Raw genomic sequence first — 14,964 nt, forward strand, 5'->3', positions numbered from 1 at the left:
AACTTTTCCCCTGCTTCTAACAACTTGCCTCCCACACCGTATATTCTTAATACCTTCCACAGAGCATCTCTATCAACTCTATCATATGCCTTCTCCAGATCCATAAATGCTACATACAAATCCATTTGCTTTTCTAAGTATTTCTCACATACATTCTTCAAAGCAAACACCTGATCCACACATCCTCTACCACTTCTGAAACCACACTGCTCTTCCCCAATCTGATGCTCTGTACATGCCTTCACCCTCTCAATCAATACCCTCCCATATAATTTACCAGGAATACTCAACAAACTTATACCTCTGTAATTTGAGCACTCACTCTTATCCCCTTTGCCTTTGTACAATGGCACAATGCACGCATTCCGCCAATCCTCAGGCACCTCACCATGAGTCATACATACATTAAATAACCTTACCAACCAGCAAGGCAAGGCGGTGGGTTTGGATAGTATTGCTGTGGAATTTATTAAAAGGGGGTGACTCTGTTGTTGACTGGTTAGTGAGGATATTCAGTGTATGTATGGTTCATGGTGAAGTGCCTGAGGATTGGTGGAATGCATGCATAGTGCCATTGTACAAAGGCAAGGGGATAAAGGCAAGTATTCCTGGGAAATTATATGGGAGGGTATTGATTGAGAGGGTAAAGGCATGTACAGAGCACCAGATTGGGAAAGAGCAGTGTGGTTTCAGAAGTGGTAGAGGATGTGTGGATCAGGTGTTTGCTTTGAAGAATGTATGAGAAATACTTAGAAAAACAGATGACTTTGTATGTAACATATATGGATCTGGAGAAGGCATATGACAGAGTTGATAGAGATGCTTTGTGGAAGGTATTAAGAATATATGGTGTGGGAGGTAAGTTGCTAGAAGCAGTAAAAAGTTTTTATCGAGGATGTATGGCATGTGTACGAGTAAGAAGACTGGAAAGTGATTAGTTCCCAGTGGATATCGGTTTACAGCACGGGTGCATGATGTCTCCTTGGCTGTTTAATTTGGTTTTGGATGGGGTTGTTAGGGAGGTGAATGCAAGAGTTTTGGAGAGAGGGGCAAGTATGCAGTCTTGTGGATGAGAGGGCTTGGGAAGCGAGTCAGTTGTTGTTCGCTGATGATACAGCGCTGGTGGCTGATTTGGGTGAGAAACTGCAGAAGTTGGTGACCGAGTTTGGTAAAGTGTGTGAAAGAAGAAAGCTGAGAATAAGTGTGAATAAGAGCAAGGTTATTAGGTTCAGTGGGGTTAAGGGACAAGTCTTTTGGGAGGTAAGTTTGAATGGAGAAGAACTGGAGGAAGTAAAGTGCTTTAGATATCTGGGAGTGGATTTAGCAGTGGATGGAACCATGGAAGCGGAAGTGAGTCACAGGGTGGGGTTGGGGCGAAGGTACTGGGAGCGTTGAAGAATGTGTGGAATGTTAGAATGTTATCTTGGAGAGCAGAAATGGGTATGTTTGAAGGAATAGTGGTTCCAACAATGCTATATGGTTGCGAGGCATGGGCTATAGATAGGGTTGTGTGGAGGAGGGTGGATGTGTTGGAAATGAAATGTTTGAGGATAATATGTGATGTGAGGTGGTTTGATCGGGTCAGTAATGAAAGTGTAAGAGAGATGTGTGGTAATAAAAAGAGTGTGGTTGAGAGAGCAGAAGAGGGTGTTTTGAAATGGTTTGGCCACATGGAGAGAATGAGTGAGGAAAGATTGACCAAGAGGATATATGTGTCAGAGGTGGAGGGAATGAGGAGAAGTGGGAGACCAAATGGGAGGTGAAAAGATGGAGTGAAAAAGATTTTGAGTGATCGGGGCCTGAACATGCAGGAGGGTGAAAGGCGTGCAAGGAATAGAGTGAATTGGAACGATGTGGTATACCGGTGTCGACGTGCTGTCAGTGGACTGAACCAGGGCATGTGAAGCATCTGGGGTAAACCATGGAAAGTTCTTTGGGGCCTGGATGTGGAAAGGGAGCTGTGGTTTCGATGCATTATACATGACAGCTAGAGACTGAGTGTGAACAAATGTGGCCTTTGTTGTCTTTTCCTAGCGCTACCTCGCGCACATGTGGGGGAGGGGGTTGTTATTGCATGCGTGGCGGGGTGGCGACGGGAATGAATAAGGGCAGACAGTATGAATTATGTACATGTGTATAAGTATATTTGCGTGTGCAGACGTGTATGTATATACATGTGTATGTGGGTGGGTTGGGCCATTCTTTCGTCTGTTTCCTTGCGCTACCTTGCTAACACGGGAGACAGCGACAAAGTATAATAAATAAATATATATATATATATAAATTGGAGGTTGGAAGATGGAGTGAAAAAGATTTTGTGTGATCGGGGCCTGAACATGCAGGAGGGTGAAAGGAGGGCCAGGAATAGAGTGAATTGGAGCGATGTGGTATACCGGGTTGACGTGCTGTCAGTGGATTGAATCAGGGCATGTGAAGCGTCTGGGGTAAACCATGGAAAGCTGTGTAGGTATGTATATTTGCGTGTGTGGACGTATGTATATACATGTGTATGGGGGTGGGTTGGGCCATTTCTTTCGTCTGTTTCCTTGCGCTACCTCGCAAACGCGGGAGACAGCGACAAAGTATAAAAAAAAAAAAAAAAAAAAAAATATATATATATATATATATATATATATATATATATATATATATATATATATATATATATATATATGACGTGCAATTATAAAAGGCAGTGGTTGGGTGACCAAAGGCAAGGGTTGGGTGATCAGAGGCAAGAGACAGCTCATGACTATAAACTTGTATCTGTTAACAATTCTTTTGATTGTGAAAGGATCTACTTTAAACATTCCTAGACTGATGTTGAGATTATCATGAAAGCTTTGTTTAATAATGTTAGATTCTAAGACATCCCTGTCTAAAACTAAATGACAAGATATGATTTTCTCAGGGTTGTTCCAGTCAATGGGGTGACTGAAATTTTGCACATGCAGTGAATAGAGCACTTGATTCTAGTCCAATACAAGCACTATGTTGATGCTGCTTTGTTCCAAAATTCAGGTCTTTTCCACTTTGTACCACGTAAGCTTTATTGCTCTCTGTACGTGGTGTATGGTAACATAACCATTTGAATTTTCAGGTGAATTTCTCATGAGCAAGTTTCTCACTGTATTGCTGTTCTTTAATGTAGTATTAATATCAGATTTCACAAGTAGTTGGGACAGTCTAAGGAGATTGTTGTGATGCGATAATACTAGGCTGTAGTGCCATGAGATTCCTTGGGTTTTGAGTTGAAAAAATGTCTCTCTGGCTCTATACAATGATTTGTCAATGGAAGTCATGGGGTACTTTAAGTTTGATGTAATTCCATAAATTTTGCTGATTTTGCCATCATGAAATTGTAAACTGCATGTGTGGTATGCACAAAGTGACTATAAAGTGAATGCAGAATGTTTTATGCTAATTTGGTCAGCTGAGTCAAAGTGTATATAAGTAGACATTTGTAGATTTTTAAAAATGCTGAGCTTTAAATGGATCGTATTTCTGTGTAACATGACATCTAAGAGAGGCATTTCTTCTTCACGCATAAAGTTTATAGATATGACAAGGCTGTTGAGTCTGGGAATATAATTGATGTCTTCATTATTCAGCTGTTTGCAAATTACATCACCTGTTTAACAAAACCATTTGACATGTGTTGGTATGATGTTGGGAAGATGTTTGATTTCAAAAAACTTCATCAAGGGATTACTCAACACAGCAGAGATAAGTTTTCCCCATTGTCATTCCAAACCTATGTAGATTGTATTCATGTTTGAAAACAAACTTGCAGTCCTTGATACCAAGCCTTATTATTTCTTTAATAGTAGCTGGAGACATGGGAAAATTGTGGTCATCAAGTTCTGTAGACAAAAACTCCTAGTTGTCTACATAAAACAATCCATGTTCACCTCAGTGTTACTTTGTTCTTACTGCATTTGCATTCCCGAATTTCTTGGTGGTGAAATCAGCAAAATTTATGAAATTGCATCATCTTTAAAGTACCCTAAGACCTCATTAAGAAATCTTCGTATAGAGTCAGAGAGATATTTTTCAGCACAGAATTCAAGGAACCTCATAGTAGAGAGAAAATGAAGGTCCATTCTTGAGTGCTGGTCTTCACACAGAAACTGGGAAGCAGATGTCACCCATGTGCCTTATGTCCAAGTCTTGGAGCTAAGGATGCATGTATGCATGTCATGAGAACAACGTTCAAAATAATAAGTGTAGAAAAAAGAGAGAGCAGCAGTATCTTGATAAACAAAAAGTGATGGTTGAATAAAGATCATGCCAGATAATTAATGAAGCAGAAGGCTTTTGATTCAACTCTAGAGCTTATACGTATAGAACCCCTCTAGATATTAAATTGCCACTCACAAGAAATTTGATGATGGCATCTATCCAGTACCCTCATCTTTTGATATTGATTATGCCTAATATGTTATATTATTGCATGGTTGTATTATGGTGCTGTGAAATTGAACAGAGAATTATGACTGTGTCTTAGATAAAGATACAGTATAGAAGGATATTTAATTTTAGCACTGTGAGATTGAATCTGGTAACTGCTTCTCATTCTGAGATACTACACAGGCCTGAATTGAGAGAGAATAGATGTTCTTTATGAGAAAGGGAACTGAGTATTAGAAGGAGGGTAGGGAAAGTGAGTTGAAGTAAGCAAATTAGAATTATCAGCATAAGAGAGAATAAGGTTAGAACAATAATAATAAGAATGTTTTTGCAAGAAGAAAGAGAGTAGGTGATTGGGGAGAACACCGAGGAAAATCACTGTTGATGGGATAGGAAGGGGGAAGTCATTCCATCAGTGATTACTGCAATAGAAAGGCCAGTGAGGAAACTATATATTAGGGAGCAAGGAAGCAGTAAAGACAAATGAAGGAAGTTCAGAAAGACTTATGCATCACCATGTCGAATGTTGCTTAGACCTTTCCAACCATCCACTACCCTTGCACCAAATCAGTAATTCTTTACATCCTTCTTGACTGTCCTGTTTCTCAGCTTCTAATCATATCTTTGGTAACTGGCATTGCATCTCATGAAGAACCATTCACTCTCAAAGCCATGCAGTTGATTTGAAAGTCTGTAACAGTTTGATAGGAAGACGGGGTTGGAGATCTTATTTCTTTTGAAATATTTGGTGAGGCTTATAAACCATCATTATGTAAGGCTATATATATATATATATATATATATATATATATATATATATATATATTTGGGGTTGTTAGGGAGGTGAATGCAAGAGTTTTGGAAAGGGGCAAGTACGCAGTCTGTTGTGGATGAGAGAGCTTGGGAAGTGAGTCAGTTGTTGTTCGCTGATGATACAGCACTGGTGGCTGATTCATGTGAGAAACTGCAGAAGCTGGTGACTGAGTTTGGTAAAGTGTGTGAAAGAAGAAAGTTAAGAGTAAATGTGAATAAGAGCAAGGTTATTAGGTACAGTAGGGTTGAGGGTCAAGTCAATTGGGAGGTAAGTTTGAATGGAGAAAAACTGGAGGAAGTAAAGTGTTTTAGATATCTGGGAGTGGATCTGGTAGCGGATGGAACCATGGAAGCGGAAGTGGATCATAGGGTGGGGGAGGGGGCGAAAATCCTGGGAGCCTTGAAGAATGTGTGGAAGTCGAGAACATTATCTCGGAAAGCAAAAATGGGTATGTTTGAAGGAATAGTGGTTCCAACAATGTTGTATGGTTGCGAGGCATGGGCTATGGATAGAGTTGTGTGCAGGAGGGTGGATGTGCTGGAAATGAGATGTTTGAGGACAATGTGTGGTGTGAGGTGGTTTGATCGAGTAAGTAATGTAAGGGTAAGAGAGATGTGTGGAAATAAAAAGAGCGTGGTTGAGAGAGCAGAAGAGGGTGTTTTGAATTGGTTTGGGCACATGGAGAGAATGAGTGAGGAAAGATTGACCAAGAGGATATATGTGTCGGAGGTGGAGGGAACGAGGAGAAGTGGGAGACCAAATTGGTGGTGGAAAGATGGAGTGAAAAAGATTTTGAGTGATCAGGGCCTGAACATGCAGGAGGGTGAAAGGCGGTCAAGAAATAGAGTGAATTGGATCAATGTGGTATACCGGGGTTGACGTGCTGTGAGTAGATTGAACCAGGGCATGTGAAGCGTCTGGGGTAAACCATGGAAAGTTGTGTGGGGCCTGGATGTGGAAAGGGAGCTGTGGTTTCGGGCATTATTGCATGACAGCTAGAGACTGAGTGTGAACGAATGGGGCCTTTGTTGTCTTTTCCTAGCGCTACCTCGCACACATGAGGGGGGATGGGGATGGTATTCCATGTGTGGCGAGGTGGCGATGGGAATGAATAAAGGCAGACAGTGTGAATTGTGTGCATGGGTATATATGTATGTGTCTGTGTGTGTATATATATGTGTACATTGAGATGTATAGGTATGTATATTTGTGTGTGTGGACGTGTATGTATATACATGTGTATGGGGGTGGGTTGGGCCATTTCTTTCGTCTGTTTCCTTGCGCTACCTCGCAAACGCGGGAGACAGCAACAAAGCAAAATAAATATATATATATATATATATATATATATATATATATATATATATATATATATATATATTTTTTTTTGTCGCTGTCTCCCGCGTTTGCGAGGTAGCGCAAGGAAACAGACGAAAGAAATGGCCCAACCCACCCCCAGCTTCGTTTCACTCAGAGCCAAAACATCCAGGTTCCTTTCCTCAAACATACTACCTATCTCTCCTTTTTTCACATCTTGGTTACATCCACACACATTTAGGCACCCCAATCTGAGCCTTCGCGGAGGATGAGCACTCCCCGCGTGACTCCTTCTTCTGTTTCCCATTTTAGAAAGTTAAAAAAGTACAAGGAGGGGAGGATTTCTGGCCCCCCGCTCCCGTCCCCTCTAGTCGCTTTCTACGACCCGCAAGGAATGCGTGGGAAGTATTCTTTCACCCCTATCCCCAGGGATAATATATATATATATATATATATATATATATATATATACACACACACACACACACACATACACACACATACGCACATATACACACACACACACATACATATATATACATATGAAAAATGTAAGAAACAATTTAGAAAACTGAAACTTCTAGCTTGAAATGAAATGAAAAATGAATGTCACATACTGGTTCAACCTCTGGCTATGGAAAAAGGAAATGTATAATTTATTTACACAAACGTCAATAGTAGTTCTCATCAATTTAACCACTGTATTAATAAGCTTCAATGTCTAAGCTTCATTTTTTCCAATTTCACTATTTTCTTGTCAAAGCACCATGTATGAAAACTATCACTCCAGTAACACAACTATAAACATTTACTTCCCCTTTAAAAAAGTTCTGGGGAAGTCTGTCTCGATACACTGCGGGACACTACCACCTGGCAAGGTTTGTGTTGCAATGGTTCTTGATTCACAAACGTAGTAGCATCACTGGTGGGCCAAGGTAGAACTGACTTGCTCTTTCAATGATATGATAATAATAATAATAAAAAACACTTCAGCCAAGCAAAGCCATCCCCATTATGATGGTTCTTTTCCTGCTGGCCAAATCCTGCTTCAGCAATGCTTGTTCATTAGACTTCCTTGGAAAGAGATAAGGTCGCTGGTGTCATTAAATATACGAGCAGTGTAGAGGGTGTCCACTGGGTGAAGGTTTTCTCATGCAACGGCGTCTGTCCTGGCGGCTGGCTGAGTCCACCTGGCGTGGGCATCCCACCATATATATATATATATATTGATTGAGTATAAATATGAAAAAAGATCATGTAATTTTCATCATTCTACATATATTTTTTTTGTTGTACAGGGAGACTCAGGGAGTTCAAAGAAAGAAGAGAAGCCATGGTATGAATTGTCTGATGAGGAGTCAGACATCTTACTGCCTGACCGTCTTACTAGCAAGGTCATACCCAGGCACTCATCTTCCGAAGATGAGACAGAAGTTTGCTGAAATACAATGGAGTCTGCAAACACAGCTGTAATTATGAAAGACATCTCTAGAGTCTGCCAAAACATGGTCACAGGCGGAGATCTTGTTCAAAGGGAGTGACCCATGGTTAGTATCTACAATATAATGGTAATCATTTTAGAATTCTCATTTTACTAATGTCACTGTAACATGACAAATGATGTACCTAAGATTGAAAATAATTGTTATATGGAGATATGAATATTTCTTGAGGTTAGCTTAATTCTCGTAACAAAATTATTATAGTTTGAAAATACAAATGTTTCTCATGAAAAATTCTATTTGTACATTGCTAGATTTTGATTTTCTATGGATTGAAAGTATGGCACGATAATGTATTTACAAGAATGTTTTCACATACTGTATCTATAGCGTGTGTACTTTTTTTCATTGTAATTTTTTGGATAATTTGAATAGATGGTAATTACATCTGATGGATTCATAACAATGAAATGTTTTAAGTATTGGAAGCAGGAGCTTTATGTATATCAGCGTAAATGACAATATTATTAAAAAGAATTTTGAAATCATATTAAGGATAACAGTAAGCTAAATTTAGAAAAGCATGGATTTTCACATTGGTTTATTTATGTTTTGACATGCATATATAAGGTTGTACTCTGGAAATATAGATATTTTTAATCAAGTATTATGTTTAAGCAAATCTTGACATTAGAGTCCTTTTTTTCACAAATTATCACAAATGCATTTTTAAAGTAAGAGTAAAGTACATCTTTAGCATTACATTTCATCTTAAAGTAAGGGTGCCATACATCATATAGCAACAATACAGTACATTTGAAAGTAATAGCATGGTGCATTTTAAAGTGAGAGAAAAGTACATCTAACACATATTTCCATTTATTTGTGGAAAATTTCCAGTGATATATTACAGATGTAATAATTTAGGTAGCATGTGCACTGAGATTTTACTGCCACCTCTGTCTCGAGTGTTTTAAAAGCATGTTACAATGTCATGCCTGAGAATGGTCCTTAGATTCATTTAGATATGTTGTAGGCAATTGTTGTCACTGTTTAATGTTTTGATACTAAAACATTTGCAATGGGATTTTCAGTAATTGAAGGCAGACTTAGATGTTGACAGAATCCCTTTATTACAGTACAACCCTTTAGGATGTATTATTTTGTGATATTTAGGTTTCAGATCTGAGGGCTGTTAGTTTGAAAGGCAGCCCTTTACACTCTGATGATATGACTCCAAGGTTTTAGTAATGCAGATTTGATGACCAAATTTTGTTTCACAAACTATGGTGGGGCAAACATGGTTAAACCGTATGTAAAGAATTTATAGTATCATAAGATGTGGACTGTCAGTCATATATTAATGTTATAACATTTGCTAATGTGAGTGTGACAAGATACCTGACTTATGGCCTCTAGGGAAGAGGCTTAACTTCCATATTGTAGTGAAAAGAAAGAAATGGTTGAATACTCAAAGACAAGATTTAGACACAATAGATGTTTAAAAGAAAACCAAGGATAGAGAAAATACTGTAATACGCTTATACAATGAATATATGAAAAATCATCCAGCTGTCAAGGAGATAGAAAAAGTTGAGAAAGAAGTGAATGAAAGTATAAGTTTGACACACAAGTCTAAGAAAGAGTACTGTTTTAGAAATAGTGTAAAAGAAGTCTTGTTAAACAAAGGCATATGGTTGATACCATTTATAATAGCTACTAAGAAATTGATTTCACATAGACTCGGGAGACTCTGCTGTTTTTCCTACGATTGCAAAGTTTTCTGAGATGTGTTTGTATGTGATATAAAATGAGAACTGAATTGTAGTTATGTCTATGTTTGGAGGCTCAAAAGTTATCAGTTCTGATTTACAAGTTTATATTGTACAGTGCCATCCATGTACTATAAATAGTGTTCTGTACAGTGTCATGCTTGTGCTGTGCCAATCCTATACTCCCAGTGCCGATCAGATTGTGCCAAACTTATGAGGACTTGGGGGAATGGTGCTGTGTTTGTTATAGGAGCAGTGTGGACTCTTTGTAGTATTGATAATGTATATGCTCAGCTATAGCCTAGAAGAATGTGCAGTGAAAGCCACAAAGGAATATTCAACTTTAACACATTTTTTAACTCTGTTCTTTATGCTCTCCATCCTTCTCATGCATGTTCATTTATATTTATGTGCAAGACATAACGTCATACACAGGAGGATGTGTTTTTCATCAATTTTCATTTTGACATTAATGTATATATACATTGTACCAATAAGGACATTCACTTGAGTGTATATTAGTCAGAATGGTTAAAAAAAGGCATACATTGTATTTAAATTTTTTTATTGTTAGTAAGAATTAATTATTCATTCCTCAATTTTCTGATGAATTTTGTTCCATACTGATGTTATTTCTTTTTGATCAGACATTGTTTTCATGAAGTTTTAAAAAAGATTGATTTGGGATTTATACTGTGAGTGCATAAACAGGCAAATCATTGCCTTGAAAAAAATTTGATATTAGCATCTTGTATTTAAAAGTTAGATTTGTGTTGAATCTCCTTTTGTTAGTTATAATGTTTCAGCCTATCAACCTACATTCCTTTCATATTCTTTTGTTTTTTTGTTCTTCTTTTCACAATTCTAAACACCACAACCCCTTATTTCATAGCCTTTCTTTTACAATATCACAGTGTAGTACGTATATCAAGATCCTGTATTGTAGTCATAGAAACGGCCACTATCTAGTGTTTACTGTTCATCTCATTACAAATTAAAACTGTAAATGTTTACATATTTTAATGATTATTCCTATCATAAAACACTTGAAAATTAAGAAATATAGTAACAGTAATTTTATAAATTATAGTACAATAACTCTGTTGACAGTTACAGTGTTTGCTGAGTAGCACAGATACACTAGTCAGTCACTGAGGTTCTACACTTATGGACTTATATTAACTGTAACTTCTTAATGTGTAATTTGTATTGGTTTGGACAAATTTAGGAATAAGACGATTCTTTAATAACCTATATACAAGTTTATACGCAGACAGACACAGAGTTTTGGGTTGTATTCTTTAAAGTGATAGAAAAGTTGGTTCATCTGTTTCCAAACTCTGAGGTTTGTTCCATTTTTCTATTATTCTTTTGTGATATCACTGCACAACTCATTTGTCATGCAAATCCATAGCCATCATTCAAATGCCTAACTTTCCAGTCATCCAGTTAATTGTTCAACTACCCAGTCACCTGTATCATATGCTTTGGTCCAAAGCTTACCCATTTTCATAGATGATCTTGTCCATGAAAAATTAAGTTTTTGAAATGGCTGTCCTGATTACTTAAGCCTCGAGATAATGACTGTATTTTATGCTTCAGTCCCAAGACAGTGACTTTCTTGTTTACTTCATCTCTAAGACATCATCTTCCTATGCTTCATCCCCAAGATAATGGCTTTCTTATTCTTAATCGTTTCATCCTCTCTTAATTTCTTTGTTCCTTGTTGTGATCTCAGATAAGCTACTTCCATTTTTGCTTCTACCTAACAATACTAACTACTCTGGTTCTTCTCCAGAAGAGAAACTTAATATTTCAGCTTCAGAGTCTGGGACTTTTTCCTACTTAGCTTTGAGGGTGGTGATTGATAACAGTACCTTACCACCAGCATATTAGGATTTCTTGAGTTCACTACTCATTTTTCATTTCTCATCCAAAAAGTCCGCGATGTGGCTTCCTGTCTTTTGCTATTTTGCATATGTGGTGAAGGTATTGTAATTCTTGCTAGGTGTTCATTTTGACACTCATGAAAGTTGGTTGTCTCATTATTCCTCTCAAAGGATAATGTTTGTAATTCATGTCATTGTTCCTTCCCCACTGTCATCCTGCAATTCTCCTTGCTGTATACATATTTTCCTGATACCTCAGCCACTCATTTACCCTCACAGGCTTGATAGACATGTACTATGCCCACCGTGACCTAAACTGACGTGCATGCCCACCGTGACCTAAACTGACTTGCTGTCCCCATGCTGTGGCTAGACCTACCTTTTCACTCATTTGACCGACCAATACCCCTGCCACCTAAATATGATCAGCCTTCTGCCACCTGGACTGATCTCCTGCCCCACCACCGAAGGAAACTTCCCTCATTGAGAATAATTTTTTCCTAAGCCATCCTGCCCCTGATTAAACTAATGTACTACCACCACATGGACACATTTAACTCAACCACCTTAACTGTCCTGTCCCTTATCCATCGACACCACTAATCTACCCCTACTACCTGACTGACCTGACCTCCACCATTTGGACTGACCTCTCCCCTTGCCACACTTCGCGGTCTTCCCTTGCCACTCAGGGATGTTCTTATGGGCCTCCATCTCTGCCATGCTCCCCCTCCTTGCCCACAAGCTAGCAACAGCTCATTCTCCTACTCCTCCCTGGCCCTGGCCAGGAGCTGTATTGCAGTTTTTGGGAAACCAAGTGGTGGTCTAACAGAAAAATTAATGACCCAGTGTAATACATTGATGTATTTTACTTTTTTTTTATCAGCTACCATTTATTAGTTTTATATGCATGCACTTTTTTAATTCACAGGGGCCTTATAGTTTTTACTGATGATGCTAGCCACGTTACCTTATACAGAGTGCGCCCATTTCTTTAAAGACTATTTAAGTTTGACAGTGAATAGTTTTATTTGCTAGTCAGGCATTTGCTTGAAGATATTCCATGATCTTAAAAATAGCTTCATTCTCTTTTAGCAATATTATATGATGTCAATAGAGCCCCATACTATCTATTGCATAAATGTATGTTGTAATGCAGTGTACTTAAATGGTTCCTGAGGCCATAAATGAAGAAGTTCTAGCTGATGTGCTTTGTAAAGAATTGCAAGATTCACAATTGAGGGGGGGTTAAACGCAGTGGATGGAAGAGCCTTTTCATTGTTTCCATACAAGTATGAATGGTTCAAGTAGTATTGTACATAAAAAGTGTAATTTATTTGTAACATTTATTTGTGCCATAACTATGTGGGACATTTGTATCTGTAATTAAGTGCAATGGTCAATATGTCATACGCTTTTTTGACAGTATATGAATAAGCTTGCATAAGACTCCTCAACCATTTGTCTCTATGCTATGTACATTTTACATCTACCTTTCGATAACTTTTGTAAAGAATATCTTGAAAGGTTTAGGCATAGAGACATGTTCCATGCTTACTGTAAATGATTGTAGTTGATCATACATTGTGCATACTGCATACCATCGCATCACAAACTCGCCGCCTATCCATTGTATAGATAGATTACAATTTCTTTTTATCACAGATCCAAGTTATAAAGAGTTACACTCAAGTGGTGGTTGATGCCAATTATGAGTCTGAAGAACTCTTTACATTACATATTTGAATTATTACTTTTGTTGCCTCCATAATTTATGCATTTATTATTTTTTCAGTTTGATAAATGTATTAGGCATTTCATGTTTGTTATGAGTGGAATCCAGTCTTTGCTGAATGTCCTTGACAAAACCATGTTCACCAAATCCTTATGATATACTGAGGTATTTTCCAGCAGTTTGAGTGTGAATTCTTATTCATGGTTTTAGTCTTAGAATGTTTTGGGAGCAAATTCTTAAAGAATTGGCTGAGTGAAATGCTGAGAAAAGAGAGAGTGCTTTTTGTAGTACCCCATGACTATCCAACTGACTACTGTATCACCCGGGATTAACTTTGTCATGTAAGTTTTCTAAACTTTTATAATGATAGACAAATTTTTGATGTCTAATCAGACAAGCCATCTTTTGAAGTCTAAGCATCAGTCTGTTGGATCATCATGAGTCAACACAAGATCACTGTATTATCAGTCACTCATCTTATGCTTAAGAATTCGGCTGAACGTATTTGTTTGAGTTTTGTATAAGTCTACCTCACACCCTACTACAGTGTCACTTGGAGTCATAATGTAATATTTAGTGCCGTCAGGTGCTCATTGTTGGTGACCTACGAAGCTGCAAGAGTCTATAATGTGCTAAGGATTGTTAGGTCAAAATGTTCCTGATAAAGATCATGTAACTATTGAAGGTTACCGAAAAATTTTAAAAGTAACTTTTGAGGATTATCGGTACAGTAGAAGCTTATTCCTGTGACTAAGAAACTTCAAGACAAGATCCAATGCATTAAGAGCACTGAAACCGTGCACTTTATGTATAAAATTCATGTGGTTGGAAATATGCTTGGCATCAGGAGCACAGTAGGTCGCCAAAACAGTGATACCTTTGATCTAGATAGGGAATACTCAGTTGATAGATTAAACCAGTGAAACCAATATATTGTAAAAACATTTTTATTTTATTTCCCAATATCTACTGTTAAAAGTATTCCATTTCATGTTAGGATTGCTATTCGGATTATTGTTGTAGTAATACATGCAGAATATGTAAATGTTTAAAAAATTTACAGTATGTAATGCATTGAGTAAATTCTCCACTCCACCGACTTACGGGTTATTTTCATATATCTGCAAAATTATTTATAGTATACTACTAAAGATGAATTAGAATATTGTTGATTGTTTAATAAATATACCAACATTCCTCAAAATTGTATTGTATTATGTATATCCGTAGATAGGCAACATCTAAAACCATTTGCTTTCTTCATAACTATTATATTATCTTAAGGGTTGGCATTGAAGTGATGCATTGATACATATGACAATTTCAATTGTCCTTGTAAATGTTGTTATAATTATGCTAAGTTAATTAGCTGCTTTTGGCAGGAATTTACTGTTCATGTTACCAAAGAAAATCTACAAAAAAAAATTGAGTGACCTTGATTAATTTATATCTTTAATATAACCCCAGGATACCTTTTATGGGGCTCATGCAGCTTCAAGGCTGTACTATAACTGGTAGCAGGGAATGAAGTTCCTCCTCGAGATTTTGTCCTTTTCATAGATAGACAGTGATACAACCACGATGT

At 37.6% G+C, this 14,964-nt stretch overlaps 1 protein-coding gene across 2 annotated transcripts in view; it reads left to right on the forward strand.

Moving 5' to 3' along the window:
- Window positions 1–14,583, forward strand: part of LOC139751493 (uncharacterized) — a 130,617-nt gene extending 116,034 nt beyond the window's left edge. For both annotated transcript variants that reach the window (XM_071666951.1, XM_071666952.1), the window contains exon 13: window positions 7,840–14,583. In XM_071666951.1, the coding sequence (XP_071523052.1) occupies window positions 7,840–7,983 (144 nt within the window). In that variant the 3' untranslated portion in view covers window positions 7,984–14,583. The remainder of the gene's footprint in view (window positions 1–7,839) is intronic.
- Window positions 14,584–14,964: the final 381 nt, after the last annotated feature.

Source organism: Panulirus ornatus, chromosome 11 (assembly GCF_036320965.1).
Source record: "Panulirus ornatus isolate Po-2019 chromosome 11, ASM3632096v1, whole genome shotgun sequence".
NCBI classification, from domain to species: Eukaryota; Metazoa; Arthropoda; class Malacostraca; order Decapoda; family Palinuridae; genus Panulirus; species Panulirus ornatus.